This window comes from Varroa destructor, unplaced genomic scaffold (genome assembly GCF_002443255.2).
Source record: "Varroa destructor unplaced genomic scaffold, Vdes_3.0 BEIS01000005.1, whole genome shotgun sequence".
Taxonomy (NCBI): Eukaryota; Metazoa; Arthropoda; class Arachnida; order Mesostigmata; family Varroidae; genus Varroa; species Varroa destructor.
This window is the reverse complement of record NW_019211458.1, coordinates 39,723,309-39,738,093: the sequence shown is the minus strand read 5'-3', so window position 1 is coordinate 39,738,093 and position 14,785 is coordinate 39,723,309. Positions and strand designations below refer to the sequence as shown.

At 42.2% G+C, this 14,785-nt stretch overlaps 1 protein-coding gene across 3 annotated transcripts in view; it reads right to left on the bottom strand.

The window, feature by feature from the left end:
• Positions 1–14,785, bottom strand: part of LOC111250942 (BTB/POZ domain-containing protein kctd15-like) — a 78,546-nt gene that overhangs the window by 7,262 nt on the left and 56,499 nt on the right. For all 3 annotated transcript variants that reach the window (XM_022806955.2, XM_022806956.2, XM_086990951.1), the window contains one exon: positions 10,307–10,582. In XM_022806955.2, the coding sequence (XP_022662690.1) occupies positions 10,307–10,582 (276 nt within the window). The remainder of the gene's footprint in view (positions 1–10,306; positions 10,583–14,785) is intronic.

Sequence of the window (14,785 nt, the reverse complement as noted above, 5' to 3'; positions counted from 1 at the left end):
TAACCACCTATCGCTCGTATTTATGTGAAAAAGGTCATCAAACACATTCACATAGGTAGAATATATGGAGTTTAGACTTCCTTCCTTTCTCGCTTTGTTTCCTCTGTTTATTTCATGCGCTTCCGTATTTTATTGGTAATCCAAAAACAACTTTATTGTGATCTAGCTATCCTAGCAATAGCTTTCGGTATAATATAGCTGGTCTATTTATCGAGTGCTTCACTTGCGGTGTGCGTGCCGTTGAAGAAGATTGCCAGTCATGTACCGAGAAGTGCGCAATCCGTCGATGTAACAAACAATAGTGAAAATCCCGCTGACACATACACGCACAAACATAGCCACGCGAGGGGTGCATTGAAGTCGAAGAAGATTCCATAGAAGGGGACAGAAAGCAGTGGCCAGTGATGACTAACAACGGATACCCGTCCGCTCTTCGGCGAGAAAGGGTATCAGAGGTGAATATCGGCAATAAATTTTCCAACCAACCGTCTGTTACTGTGGTGGATGACGCTGCTGCTGTGGAGGCGACGAAATAGGGCTCTTCCATGATACGGCAAAACGTTTCATTTATTATTATTATCATTATCATTGTACGAAAGTGCGCGCCAGAAGCTCTATAACGTGTGGCAAAGAAATCATAATTATGACATTAGCAATAGCACAATTCATTAAACTGCGTTCGGCCGAACTACTGCCTAAATAAACTAAGGCTCTATCATTATTTAATAGATTCAGTAGAATATCGTTGATTGATATATGGACGTGGCAATGAGCAAAATGTCTTACTTTGATGCATATGTCTATTGGGTCTTGTATTTTCGCTACAATCAGCCAACAACACAGCCAAACGTTGTTCGTCGAAACGATTTGTTCCGTTTACGTGTGCATAAGCCCTGAATTCCCCCCGCTCTCGGCGATATGAGACATTCGGAGAGTTTCGACGGCCCGTTTCGAAGTGAGCTTGTACGTATGTATGGGGTGCTTAGGTACAGAAGCGGCAGACACATTGTCTACAGAGTAAATTGTAGATAGCCTTAGGAAATATACGTTTGCCTTTTTTTGATAATAGTGCTGCTTTTCCAATACCGATACCCCTTGCGCCTGTCAAACAAATATTTGCCCTTTCCGTTGCCCAAGTGAAACGCAACCCATCGATGGTCTGCTTACTGAAGCTGCTGAAGAAAGTCAATCCATTCCTGAGCATACTCGCCGTTTAACTATCACCGGTAAGCGATAACAATGTTATGGTCCTATGTCATTGTCTTCTGAGGTGTCGTAGCATCGGGTTCGCCATTGCTGATATTTACGCTGACGTCAAGGGATGGCCAGGCCGGGTATTGGCATTCGCCACTGATACACTCGCTGGTAACTGCCATAGTTTTTGTTCGTTTGGGGAAGAGCGGAAGGACAGGCTAGAGCAAACTTAAGTGGGAGTACGAAGTTAAGCGGAAGCAAAGGCTTTTAATCGTTCTGAACGGTGACGCAAACCTGACGTCTACTTTGACACGCAAACAGTGCACAATTTCTTTTTTTGTTTTGATACTTTAGTAGTCGTCGTAGGTTAGGGACGAATACGAAACAGAGCCGGCAAAAGCAGCAGGAGCTAATATTCAAATAGAATCCTTGGCTGGGCTTGATTTTTACGCTCAGCTTTTGACAATCCGTTCGTCGGGTTATCGTACCACAGTTCTACAGGGAACCTAGATGAAAGGCCGATAAGCGACTACGACTCGACAACCTTCGATAGCTCGTTATTATGTTCCTTAATTTGGTGAATGAAACCAGTAAATTTGTAAGGATATTTCCATACACGCCCAACTAGACTGAATATGGGGTAAAATGTGGAATCGATATTATAGAAAATGACACTTTTGAACGGCTGCTCTCACTCATGAGTTCGTTTGTTATTACTAATCCACTAGGATAGGTAATTTAACGGCCGCATTCAATCTACCACAAAGTATGCATTTTCTTCAATGGAACATTAAATATGTTTTTTTGTACAGTAACTGTTCAAAAGAATAGAACCGTCCGTAAAATTTGTTTCGAGTAATTTGGTTAGCTGACCATGGGTGTTGCATCCTCGAGTAATCTTTTCTATTTCTTTTTTGCAGTACGTATGATTTAGTGTTCCTTCCTTTTTCCGCTGATGAGTAGTGAAGTTACCGCCGCAGCATCTTCGAAGCCATCCGTATGTTTAGCGCATGCTATCTACTATTAAGAACATCTTTACCGACAGATTATTGCCATTTTTCTGACTTGTAAACCGTAGTGATCAATCATAGGATAAATTGTAAACGAATAATAGAAAACAGCTTGTATATCCCGAATGAAGAGGCCTATTCATTTTTAGGATTGGCCGAAACGGACTGGGTTGTTGTTTCGCCAAGCCACCTTTGAACACCTTTTTTGTCTGCCGAAGCGAACACTCAAGCTATACGAGGCTGGGTCACTTTCGTCAAGCTCTCGATAAAAATAGTTATTTAGCTTAGTCGCACGTAATTTCCGTAACGGTAAGCTTGTCAAGTCTGCGATATAGGAGATCTGAAGACCTCACGAGTAAACCGTTGCACGCACCGTTTCGATACCATTACATGCACAAAGTTAAAGGTAAATCCGCGCTGTCGTGCGCAGGGCGAACCCCGATGGATGCCGTCCCGTCGCGTCTAGCAGCAGCAGCAGCTCCAGTTATTTATGTATGAATAAATATTATCAACAATACACTGAAGCTCGAGTTGTTTACCACTAGTGTTTTTTTTCTGACAAAGTCTCGATACCTGCGTGCAAACACGTAGCTGGCTGCATGCAGGTATGTATTTTTTTCTAATACATATTTATAAGTCGTCGCTAATCCTTACGATAGCTAGCGTGCAGTGTCAGTGGCCTCGTTATGAGGTTCATTTTTCCTTCACATGAATTTCTCTACATATTTACAGTGTTTATTGATGACATTTTCAATACGAGACATTAATCCGTCTTATATAGAGAAGGTTTGACAAGATGATATGATAGCAGCTTCTACGCATGATAATAACAACAACACAACTTAGTGGGTTGACTAGTATTCGATACCTGCTACGTTTGATTTTACTCCAACCCAATATCTACCCATTTTTTTTTAACGCCTTGCTAAGATATTTTATATCCGTTCTTCGTGTTATTAAAAACTGAATTAAAAAAGATGTTTGCCGATTGAGTTAGCGATCGTGGATCATCAATTAGCACCTCGTAAATGACTATGTCATTTACCAAGCAGAGAGTTCAGCGGAGCCAGCTCTGCTTCATTAGCACATAGGCCGTCATGCCAACGAACGCTGTGATTTGAGCTTTGGACCTGAAACAACTAATTGATCTTGACCCTGACAAATATACCGTATAGTTTGTCCAGGACTGATACGTCGTGCAGTTTGAAATGGCCCGCGAATAAGAGCGATATTGTCCACGCGGGCAACTATCACAGCAGAGACTAGACCTAAATTACGTGTCCGATCTCGCCCATTCCGAATACTATACTGACTTCACTTGTTTTCTTTGACAGATTTATTACTACTGCCGAACTCACCGCGAGAAGGTATTGGTCCTATTTGCAGCCGTACTGAGCACTTGGCCGGAATAAACCCTAAGCCTTAAAGGATTAAAGCAATGGCAGAATCCAGGCGGAATTCATTTTTTCTCTATAGATGGGAGCTGTTCTGGTCTACCTTTCTCTGTCCGATCCTGACTCGCTTCTCAGTAGGTATTTGTTCCTGCGAATACGAAGCCGTGCTGCTGCATTAAACATATGCATAAGGCATAGTCATAACGAACGTTCAGATGTGGTCCTCTCCTATGTGTATCAAAAGGCCGGACAGCTAAAAGGTGTTCGTAACGCTTGGACAGTGCCTGCTTAAGCAGCCCGAGGCGGCGTCATGCCAGAGGCCAGCGGATGAATAGACAGTGCTGCCACACGAGAAAGCATCTACCGGCAAAACGGTAAGTGGTACTAACGCCGTTCACCAATCCGCGGACGCGGACACCTCTGACCCCGTGGATGCCCCAGGCGTCGACCCAGCGACGACGACGACTGCAACTAAGCCACTACGATGACGGGCTGAACGCCTCACAACCAGTCATCGTAATGCACACTTCATAGTAGTAGCAACAGCGGTTTGTGGTAGAATCGGCGTCAGTCCACTGCGTCGCGGGCGACCGACCGAACTAAAGGAGCGTGGGGAGAGAGGGAGAGGGAAAAGGGAGAGTTACTTGGGGACGGGCGCGGCGGGGGAGATACGGAGAACTCGTACTGTCCAAGATGGCGTTCGATGCTTCGCACAGATGAAACGATCAGAAGTTCGGCTAGAAGAAAGGGGAGCCAGGAGCGGAACGATCGATGAGCATGACAGGACAAGTCAAAGGCAGTATTAACCGAAATCAGCAAACAGCCATAACAAAATGTTATTAATACTATTTCAATCAGATCGGAGCTAGTGGTTTTTAAATAACATTTAGTATTTAAAATTTTAATTGGTGGATATTAGAGATGCTTAAAATTCGTGCAAGTCTATGAAAAACGACCTTTGCCTTAATAAAACTACGGCAAACCTGAACCTGTTGCGCAACGCTGACTAGAAATTCATTTGTTCCATTTACAGACTAAAATACTGAGGAATAAATAGGTAGAACCAGATAGTTCCTATTTGATGCCGATACACAAGATGATAGCAGTAACTATTCAAATGGTGGTTGACAAATCATTCACTATGGATGTCTGAGGCTCGCAATTTCGCTAATTGATATATATATATATATACATGTAAACTAGGATTACAAATTCTGTGCAAAATGTACGGATAATACGGTGCTATTCTCACAAAAACTATATCAGAATGTTTGCTGTTCTGATGGCTTCCTAGTGTTTCCGTCGGCCTCATCATTGCAACAATAAACCGACAATTTTAAAAATCCGACCGGAATTTTCAATGACTGGCCTGTAATTATACAAACTGTGCTTATAATTCTACAAGTGAAAATAACCATAAGATGCTTATTAAAGTGATCCTAGCAAAAAAGAGCAATGATTGGTTTACCAGGATCACTTCTGGCTCACTATTGCAGATTGCCTTTAATTTACCTTCGATTAATTTGTACAATTATCTATTTCACTGCAGTAAATATTACAGACAATTTTTGCCACTCGGACGGTAATGCAGCAAGCTAACATTTTGTTTTTGAAAAAAACAAGCAGACTTTTTTATGTTCACTATTCGCTGATAGCTATTCTCAAATAAGTTAGGATTAGCAAAGTACACAGCGCTAACGCGAATTTAAACAGACTGGCAGTAGGCAATACTTATTTTTAACTTATGCGAATTTTACAGGACCGATGATGCCGAGTAACGATAAACTGTGGATCTACTATACCAGCTATATATCTAGCAATTTGCCACACGACGATTGATGCATCGCCGATTGATACTTCGATATATTTTACGTTGCGTCTGATAATAAATGTTGATCACAACCGAAGATTATATTAACATATTAATATTAAATATTTTTTAGGGCTCCATTGATTATCAATTTATGTTTTGTGACCAGCCTGCCAGTAACCCTAGGACAGTCATCCATGATGGTGATGAAAAAAATCCAAAAGAGCATAACGCTACTAGCGTAGCTGAATTTAGATGAGCATGATCAACAACCTATTTTGTCATGCACTAAAACGTGCACTTATGAAGACCAAGCATCAGAAACCGACTCAGTTAGTTCATTGTACTTCGTGTGAGGTACTGAGTTCGTTTTCATAATCCTCATGTGGTTGAGCATTGGGTCACGGTGCGCTTTCTCAGTCCCCCACTGTTTTACTGGATAGCTGACAGTGCATGCTGATATAATGACTTCATCAATATTTCAAGCTGCTACTGTTTTTTTTTTTCTACAGAAATTTGACGTTTGGCACGTTGACCTTTTGTGCGTATACGCCAGCCAGAATGGGTAACGTGTTGAAAGAAGTTTTTTTCAATGTGACTGTGTTCGGCGCCCACTGTGGCAGTAATCAAAATTAGACGGTGGCCTACAGTTATCGTTGACCCTCGTATGACATCTCTGAGCTGCTAAAAATATTTTCGTATTCGGTTTTTAATACTGCCGTAGGCTAATCTTCGAGTCTTACCCTTAGCGCATCTTAACGTTTTGTATTTCGTGTATTTGTGTCTAATAATTTAACCTATACGCATATAAGAGTTATATATACGTATAAGTGAGGCAAGAGATAGTTTGCGTGCACAGACAAATTGCGGTCGTTACGTTCCATACGACGTAATAGTATTATGGTCTGTATTTGTCTGCAATAATGTTAGTTTTTATTTAAGTCTTTGTGTGCATCGCGCCACTATCGTCATTACCGTATAATTAACAGGCAGCTTAATTAATCCTATCGCCACTTACGCGTGTTGATCTCAGGTGACCACTATTGTTACTACTGCAGTTCTGCCGCTGCTGCCATTATGATACGTTAAGTAAAAACGAGTCATGAGTAAACGACGCGCCACTTGGCAACGTGGCCTTTATCGAATTCATCCCCGGCGCTGGCCGCTGTCGCTTCGCAACGCTAACAACTAACGCCAGCTAACGGCTAACCGGCGCCGGCCGCCAGCGTGCCAATGCCGATCCTGCATGGTAGCGCTTCGCGCGCGAAGATATTTCCCCGCAGGGCAGGAACATCATCGACAGCAGCAACGGTAGTGATGGTGACGGCGGTGGACGAATAATTCTTCTTTTCCGCAGGCGGCATTCGCTTGACCCGGTCGCCGGAGCGGGGGTCAAATTCACACACAGACAATGCTGGCGCGTTTGCTGTCGCCGCTGCCTGTACGTCTACAGTCGCTCACATCGTCATAGAACTGCACGACGGATAAACACGTCGCTCACTTTTTTATTTCAGCCCCCTAAAAGGGATCGACGCCAAGCGTGCTTGCAGCGCAAACGTTCCTGGAAAAAAGTGACTGCTTATTGATTATCGGCGCTGCTAGTCTTACAGCATCGCTTGCAACAGTAAAACAAGAAGCAATGACGGTGACGGCTACTGGGCAAGGCGACAGGCGCTATCTAGTCGCTTTATACAAATGTCGATGGCAAACCGTAGACAAACAAAAACAAGCCAGAATACAGCAGCGGGGATCAAACCATCTCGGTGACGTTCTGCTCCACCGGCAGCAGTTCGATGACGAAGTCACCGCCATACTGATGGACGGTGACGGCCACCACAGTGTCACGAAAAAGGCTCAGTGTACGACGCTCACGCCAACAGCAACATCTTCATAATTAGAATGATCATGATCACCATTGTGATGGTGACGGTGACGGTGACACGGGCGTCTCTGATTGTGACGATGCATTTTCCAGCGCTACCATCGTCGGCCGCTACAATTAACACTACGAGGGCTATCGATTCCGTCAGTAGAAACGTACCAGTAATACAATTACCCCCACGTTCGGGTGATGCACGGCGAAGCTCATCTGCTTCGAGAGTGCGCTAAAATTGTACGATAGTAAGGACATGTCGCCAATTGCGATACCAATAAAAGCATCAAGAATAACAGCGTTTGTTACAAATAACCGCTAGTGTTGGATTCCGCTGTTCGAGTTGAACGCTTACCATGGGGACAAGCAAACATTTTCAGGCCAGATCCGGCAGCCGGTACGCATAACTCGTTAACTTTCATTCGAAGTAGAGAACTAATGTACCATCTTTTAATAGTGATCGAATTCGGACGGTAAACGTGACTTTTTGAGAATATTTTTAACGTAGTTAGGAAACTTAGAAGAGCATCTCAAAGCTTGGCTGAGAGGGAGAAGCATGTATATTCACGAGCTGGCCATTGCCTATAGCAGTTCGGTTAGAAATTCGACTGCATTTGTCTGGGAGGCTTCTTCTTGAGAACCCTTGTTGTAATGTACGATTGCTCCTAATATACGTAGTTGTCGTAAAGCCTGTCGATTTTTCATTTGCCCCCAAATATACGTACCAGTACTTGAATGACCTCAATTCTCTACTCTACCCTCAAACCACCATACTAGTAATGACATTCATTTAAACAATAATCAAATAGTTTTAGTATAGAAGTGGCCATTTGGAAGGTAAAGCATCGACGACCTCGTGTTAACGCAGGCCTAGGCGACTAATTCAGATCAATAAAGTTTCTGTTTGAAGAGATGAGGTCTTTAACTAACGCAATCGGGGTCCGTACTTTACGAAACTGGCCTACGACGTAAATTTGTTCGAAAAGTTTCCTATCGAACGTTCCAATTAAGCTGTGATATAAGGTGCAATTCATCTATAAGAATTGCATCCTAAGTCTTAATATAATAAGTACACGTAACTTACAAAGTTAGCTGTTTCACGTTTGATAGGCAACCAATCATACACAGAATCGACAGAAATTGCCGGTACGGCTCACCGTAGGAAAAAAGTCTGACGCCAAAATTATCTGAAATTTACACTACCCTTACGTCCTCTTTGTTTTTTTGCTAGTCCGAATCATGTTTTTGCGCGATTCACCATTTTGCAATTTACGCCCTAAGTTCATCCAGCTTATCTTTAAGCAACGCGAGGATCTTCAAAATCAGCATAAATCTGAACCTTGTCAACAGAAATGCCTCTAATATCTCCCAACAAAAAGTAGTTGACACTGTGGTTCTACAAAAGGGACAAGGTTGAAAAGCCGTAAAGAAAGTGTTGTTCCATAACGAACGGTGACAGCGAAAAGGGCGTAAACGATCTGCCATAGTTTTGCTACCTGCATGAGTCATTAAACGTGATCATCTTCTTTGTAGGCTCCATTTTTTTCCCCGATCAAAATTGACATTTCATACGACGTACTCGGGTAAACGTCTGTATAAATGCCTGCGTGCGTCTGCATGCGCGACTGGGTACGAATGTCTTGTCACAAGCCGTGTCTCACGACTCGAACCAAAGCCATTGTCCGTGAGCTGCACGACGAACGGGGAAACGCCATTGCGGCAAACTGATTCTGGTGACAGCAAGAAGAAAAGCAGATGCTGCCGACGAGGCAAGTACCCCGCGTAAGAGCGAGCGGGTCAAGCGTTACAATCGCTGCTTGAACTACTGTCGCTGCTGCACAAATGCACATCGTTTATTTGAACGACGAAACTTAAACAGTTAAAGTTAAATACGTCACGAGCTTTTCGAGATGCCACTATGTAAAAACAGCAGGTGCGCTAAGCAACACGAAGAAGGACTTCTGCGATCGATGCAAAAGGAAGTTAAGGCACAGTTTTACTATGGTCATCGGCCAAAATATAAAACCGACGACAATAATGCACCAGGCGGCGACCTCCCTGCTCATGGTGTCTTCTTTGCTATTCGAAGGACCATGACAAAGTCGTAACGACAGGTATACAGCACAATTATTTGGCACAGTATATATCTTAAACAGAAAATACGTATCATGCTGTTTTGTGCGTCTCGATTATAGTTGGATAGCTTTTGTTAGTTAGCTTGTGACGGTAGTTCGTAAAAATTTATTCTGAAAGCCAAAAATATGCTTTAGTTGCTCTCACGAGGGAGTGGCCTCATTGAAAGGTTTTGAATGAGTACCCAGTTGTCTTTGAAGCCTGGGTCTGTAAACGGGAAACCAGTAAAGGGATTCAGAAAAAGATAGAGAAATTCTCTGTCGTCTTCAGACGTTGTCGACCGATTAATGCTAGACGTTTATGCGGTGTAAATAGATGAACTATAGCAAATGACTGTTAGGGCCAGTCGAAGTTAAAAAAATCCGAAGCCAAACATATTTCGACCATGTTCTTGGACGTGAACGACGGTAGGACATTTTAAAAATAGATTTTCGTCGTAGTTGACAACTGGGCTGAGTTCGAATAATTAGTAAATATATGGAAGTGGTAGAACAACGTAGCGTATCCGTTATGTCAAGCCAAATTGGTTAGAAGCTTTTAGACCTCTTAATCCAACCAAATCAGCAGCATTGGTCCTGATAAAACCTGACTATGTAGCCGAGGCCGTATAGAGGCATTGGTATTATTTTTCACTACGAAATTAGTTTGGCCTGTACGAATCATAGGCACCGGAAATATGCTACATCGCTATTAACCTATACGAATCAAATGGAATTATGCTTACGGCTCGACGAAAAGTTAACCAACAGCATCAATCACTTCATTCTGACCGGTACGCGAAACTGTCCTGTTGCCTTTATTTTAGCCGTAAAATAACCTTAGCTGGAAACCCGTTTACGATTGGCCCCTTCACTTCTCCGCCCCCCATTCTGTATGCACGTTGTGCACGTACTTGGTTAGCGTTTCGAGACTTGACGTGTATATAGTTCCTCCTACATCGATGTGTACTGGAGCCGTATAACGGGATGCTGCTGCTACGCATGGAATTCCCGAAATTTTCGGTGGCTGAGCTGCGGCAAACAATTCGGTAGGTGAAGCCCCGGCTCCCAATGACGTCGCGTTTAACGATGCACTCAATGACGCGGTTACACTACCAGCGGCCTGGGCGTTTGCGTGAGCTGCGGCCGCGGCCGCCATATGAAGAATCTTCGAGTCCATCCACGGATTCCTGTGAACAAAAAAAAAAGCAAAAACAATTAAGGAAAACTATATAGGACGTAAAGGATATAGTCATGTCGGTTTGAATAACTGATACCGTTGCGATGAAGACATTAAAGAATCCGGGCTGTAGTACATAGTATAGCAAGCTTACATGGACTATATATATATATATATATATATACATGAAAAGCTTGTTCGTACTATGTAAATTATTTTTGCTGTTTAATCCTGGAATCTACTATCATCTGCTCTGAAATTCGTGATAGTAAATGTTAGATCCGTACGGCCTATTTCAACGCACATAGCTATAGTTTACTACTAAAGCTGGCAAGCGAGGAATTATCCGAAGACATATATTAACTCAGCATGTTAATAATACATTTGAATAGTATCAAACGTAAAAGAAGATTTGTTTAAAACAACTTCAGATGGTTGATGAGTGAACCGGTGCGGGGGTTTCAGCGGCTACGATCACGAGCTATACTTAATACACCTCCAGATATGGACGCTGTATCTTTCAAGAAAATTCATTGTTAATCGCGTTTGTCAGTTTGACCATTTATTCTGTTAGATTCAATACAAGAACGATCCATATAAGTTGGTCGAAGGCGCATATGCAGAAAATTTTCTGCAGGAGACCAAATGAAGCCTGCGTTTATTAAAAATATACATAGGCTTCATTTAGATTTACTAAATAGGACATTTTGTATAGGTTTAACTAGGGTTCCGAAAGTGATGAGATTGATCATTGATAATTTACTTGAGACTGTTTACGACCGCATGAAGAACCAGATACTCATTTATTAAGGACGACGGCAATCCAGTTTTGTGCAGCTTTGCGTTGACTAAAATTAGGGTCTGTTACGGTCTAGCTCATATTAAAAGTAGCAGAAGATATGAAATTAGGGGGATGGAATAATGAGTTTTTGTTGAAACTCAAGTATCTTATAGAGCCTGCAATTAAAAGTACATGGATCAAATAAATATTTTCTGTTTGTTCTATCCGTATTTCTACATACCTACTAAGAGGCTGTCGTCCATAAAACCGTTCTATAAATGCGATCTTCTTTCCCAGGATAATGAAAATTGGCCATGGCAGTTCTTCAAGCCTTGTTCATAGAGCGATAGAAAGTACAGCCCCCACTTTACTAGTGAAAATCGCAACATTGTTTATCAAATGCAGTTAGGATATAGGGCCTGTTAATAATTGTTCTCAGCCTCTCACCTAACGAGAGGTGAGACGAATAGAAGGAACTTTAAGCGTACGATCGGAGCACATATTTAGCTGACCATAGACACAACACCGCTATACTTACGATAAAAAAGTCTATCATCTAATCCGTACCGTGTTGCTGGAAAAAAAGCGTTCGGTCACCACCGTATCATATTGATATTCTCAATATTTGGTCATCTTCCAGGCCCCATCGTTGATGATTGACCACCGGTCGAAATGCTCGGCTGAGCGATGGCCTACCTTCTAATGGCATTGTTTAGACCTGTGTCGGTTCAGTAAGGTGATTAAGGTAAGTGTTGAAGGGGAAGCGAAGCATAGCACCAGTTCAAACAGCCTCTCTTTATTGTGGCGAGCTACTGATTTCTATTGAACCATCGACGGTATCTGCAAGCTACGTAATCAGATGGAAATCAATGAACAGAATGGTCAACAAAAGCAAAAATGATCCAGGAAAGCATTTAGCGACTCATTGTATATACATATTATGTTTTTCAACGATATAGCCTAGGTAAAAATGTCCAGCTGTGGCTTATCGGTATAAAAAAGAAGACTAAAGCCCAGAAAATAAATCGATCAAAATGACCGAACGGCTATGCAGCATAGATACCTAGATTCAGTCGTGTTCGATTGATGGCTGTGCGAATATAAGCGACCTTTGCTAATTGCAAGAGATCCTAATGGGTTCTTCGATACGCCCCTGGACCTCCCTGATACTTTTTAGCTGTCGTTCACAGCTAACGTTAATGTTAGGTCATCTTGAACGTAGCTAGGCCCGATTAATTTCGGCCCACCGGTCTCGGTAATCCCGTCCACAATTCTCTACCCCAGGGGAATTTTGGCTAAACGTGTTTCTGTTCGACCATTAAATAAAATCTATATTCAATACAGCAGGCTTATTTCTCCCGTTAAACTAAAACAAAACTTCCCTGTTACAGTATATGATCTCATCGTTGTCAAAAACAAATGTTTATGCTGTAAATAGTTCTGCTATACGTCGACTTGTAAACAGTGTGTAGTGGTAGTTTGTGTATCATATTTTATGTGCATGCCGCTTGCGGTGCTCATCGGTAGATGTGTGCCATTGATGAACTAATACCGGAGTCGGAACAAACAAATTACATTGACGTTGCGGTATACCCACAATTATTTACGCTGGAAGCGTTGTTTGTTGCTTAGCACTCTTCTGCGGCATGCAGGTTACAAATGGTCTTCAGTTCGATCGTTTGTAATGTACCCGTAATCGTACGTGCTCTCGACATCGTAAGTTATTCTAATGCCGACATTTACCAGATCTGTCAAGAGGCCTCCTCCCTATGACCGAATGCTACAGCAGCAGAATTTAGAATTATTTTCGCATCATTCTAGCTTTCTGTTCGCTGTTTGAATTCGGTGGCTCGAGTTACCTTATAGTATTGAACCCGAAGCCCCTTGTTTTGGCTAGCGATCGTTTACGGATCACTGATTTGCCTCGGTGTTATGAGCTCAGCTCACCGCCGGTAAGGGCTATGGCTGCCTGTTGTTCGTTTGGATCGAACGAAACGTACGCGTCGCCCTGGCATACGTAAAGCCGCTTGGCATGTTCAAGCGACCGACCAAAACCTATCGGGACTGGCAGCTTTTGCTTAGAGTATTTGTATATTTTACGTACGAAGAGCAGCAACGGCGCGACGTTTGCTCGTGCTTCGCAGTTGTTGTCCGTTACAGCGTACGGCGCTTATCATCGTTATTACCAACGTGCTAATAGGCGCTTCAAACTATGTCATATCTCGAGCATTTCTCCCTTTTGTATCTTTAGGGAATTTTGACATATCATAATTGATGCAAGATTGTGGTCGAATCCACTTTAACAATTTGATCCTTTTAGCACTTCAAACGTTATCGGCACCGCCCAAAAAAAAAAAATTCACAAAACATCCAAAAAAATATCGGCGTTAAAATGCTGTTGTTCGACGTTGGGTTAGGCGACCGATGCGTCCAGTTTTACGAACGACTGTCAAAACGTTAGAAACGCCTAGTTATTTAATAGGCCTCGACATTGCAGAAGTGCTGCTGTTATAAATATGTTTTCCCTCTTTTTTTTTTTTTTGTTTTTTTACATATGTTTTATCTAGCATTTGGTGTATGGAGCAAACGTTAATTGTAGACTGTGAAAAATCCACTTTGGGATGTAACAGATCGAAACGAAAACAAACCAACCCTTTGCTTCATCGTCATCATTCTATAAGTAACAATAAAAGACGACGAATTTTAATTGCGTAAATATATGCAAAGTATAAATGCTGGCATCGGAAATATTGTGATTTTTGTATTTTCAGGCGGTTTTTACGTTGAATAATGTTATTAGACCCTACATATTTTCTCATTTGTCCATATTAAGGATGGTCGGCGTGATGGCTTGAACGGTTCAAGCCCAGCCACCGACAAAAAAACTACGATTTCCTATTTTTTTTTCAAAAAGAAAAAAACAAATATAGGAAAACATATTTTAGTCCATAATCTATACTTTTCGGAATATGTAATATATCGTACCTATAGAAAAAGTATAAATAAATCCAGTTTTCAAAATTCGCTGTCCGCTATCAAGTGCAGGAAATTTCTGCTCGCCATATAGCTTCTACGACAGTTCTCTCGTTCTGGCACACGGCAGGGGCTTTTATAGGACACGACATCATCGCAAGCGTTCAATTGGATGAGTCCAGGTTCATTAATAAGTGTGGGTACATAAATGTTTATCCATAGATAAAACGTTATTTTTTGTTATGTTCGACTCTAGCTTTCGTTGAGTCTTACAGCGACCCTTTTCCTAGCTGTCGCGCTATGCCAACGGGTTTCCCAGCATGGGCTTCCGCTGCCCGCATACATGCAGCCTATGGAAGGATAGTGTTTGTTAAATAAAGAAGAGCAAAAAAAATGGAGTGTGAACATTTCGGTAAGGTGTGTCTCAGCACTAGTGATAGAATAATTATGTAAATTGTG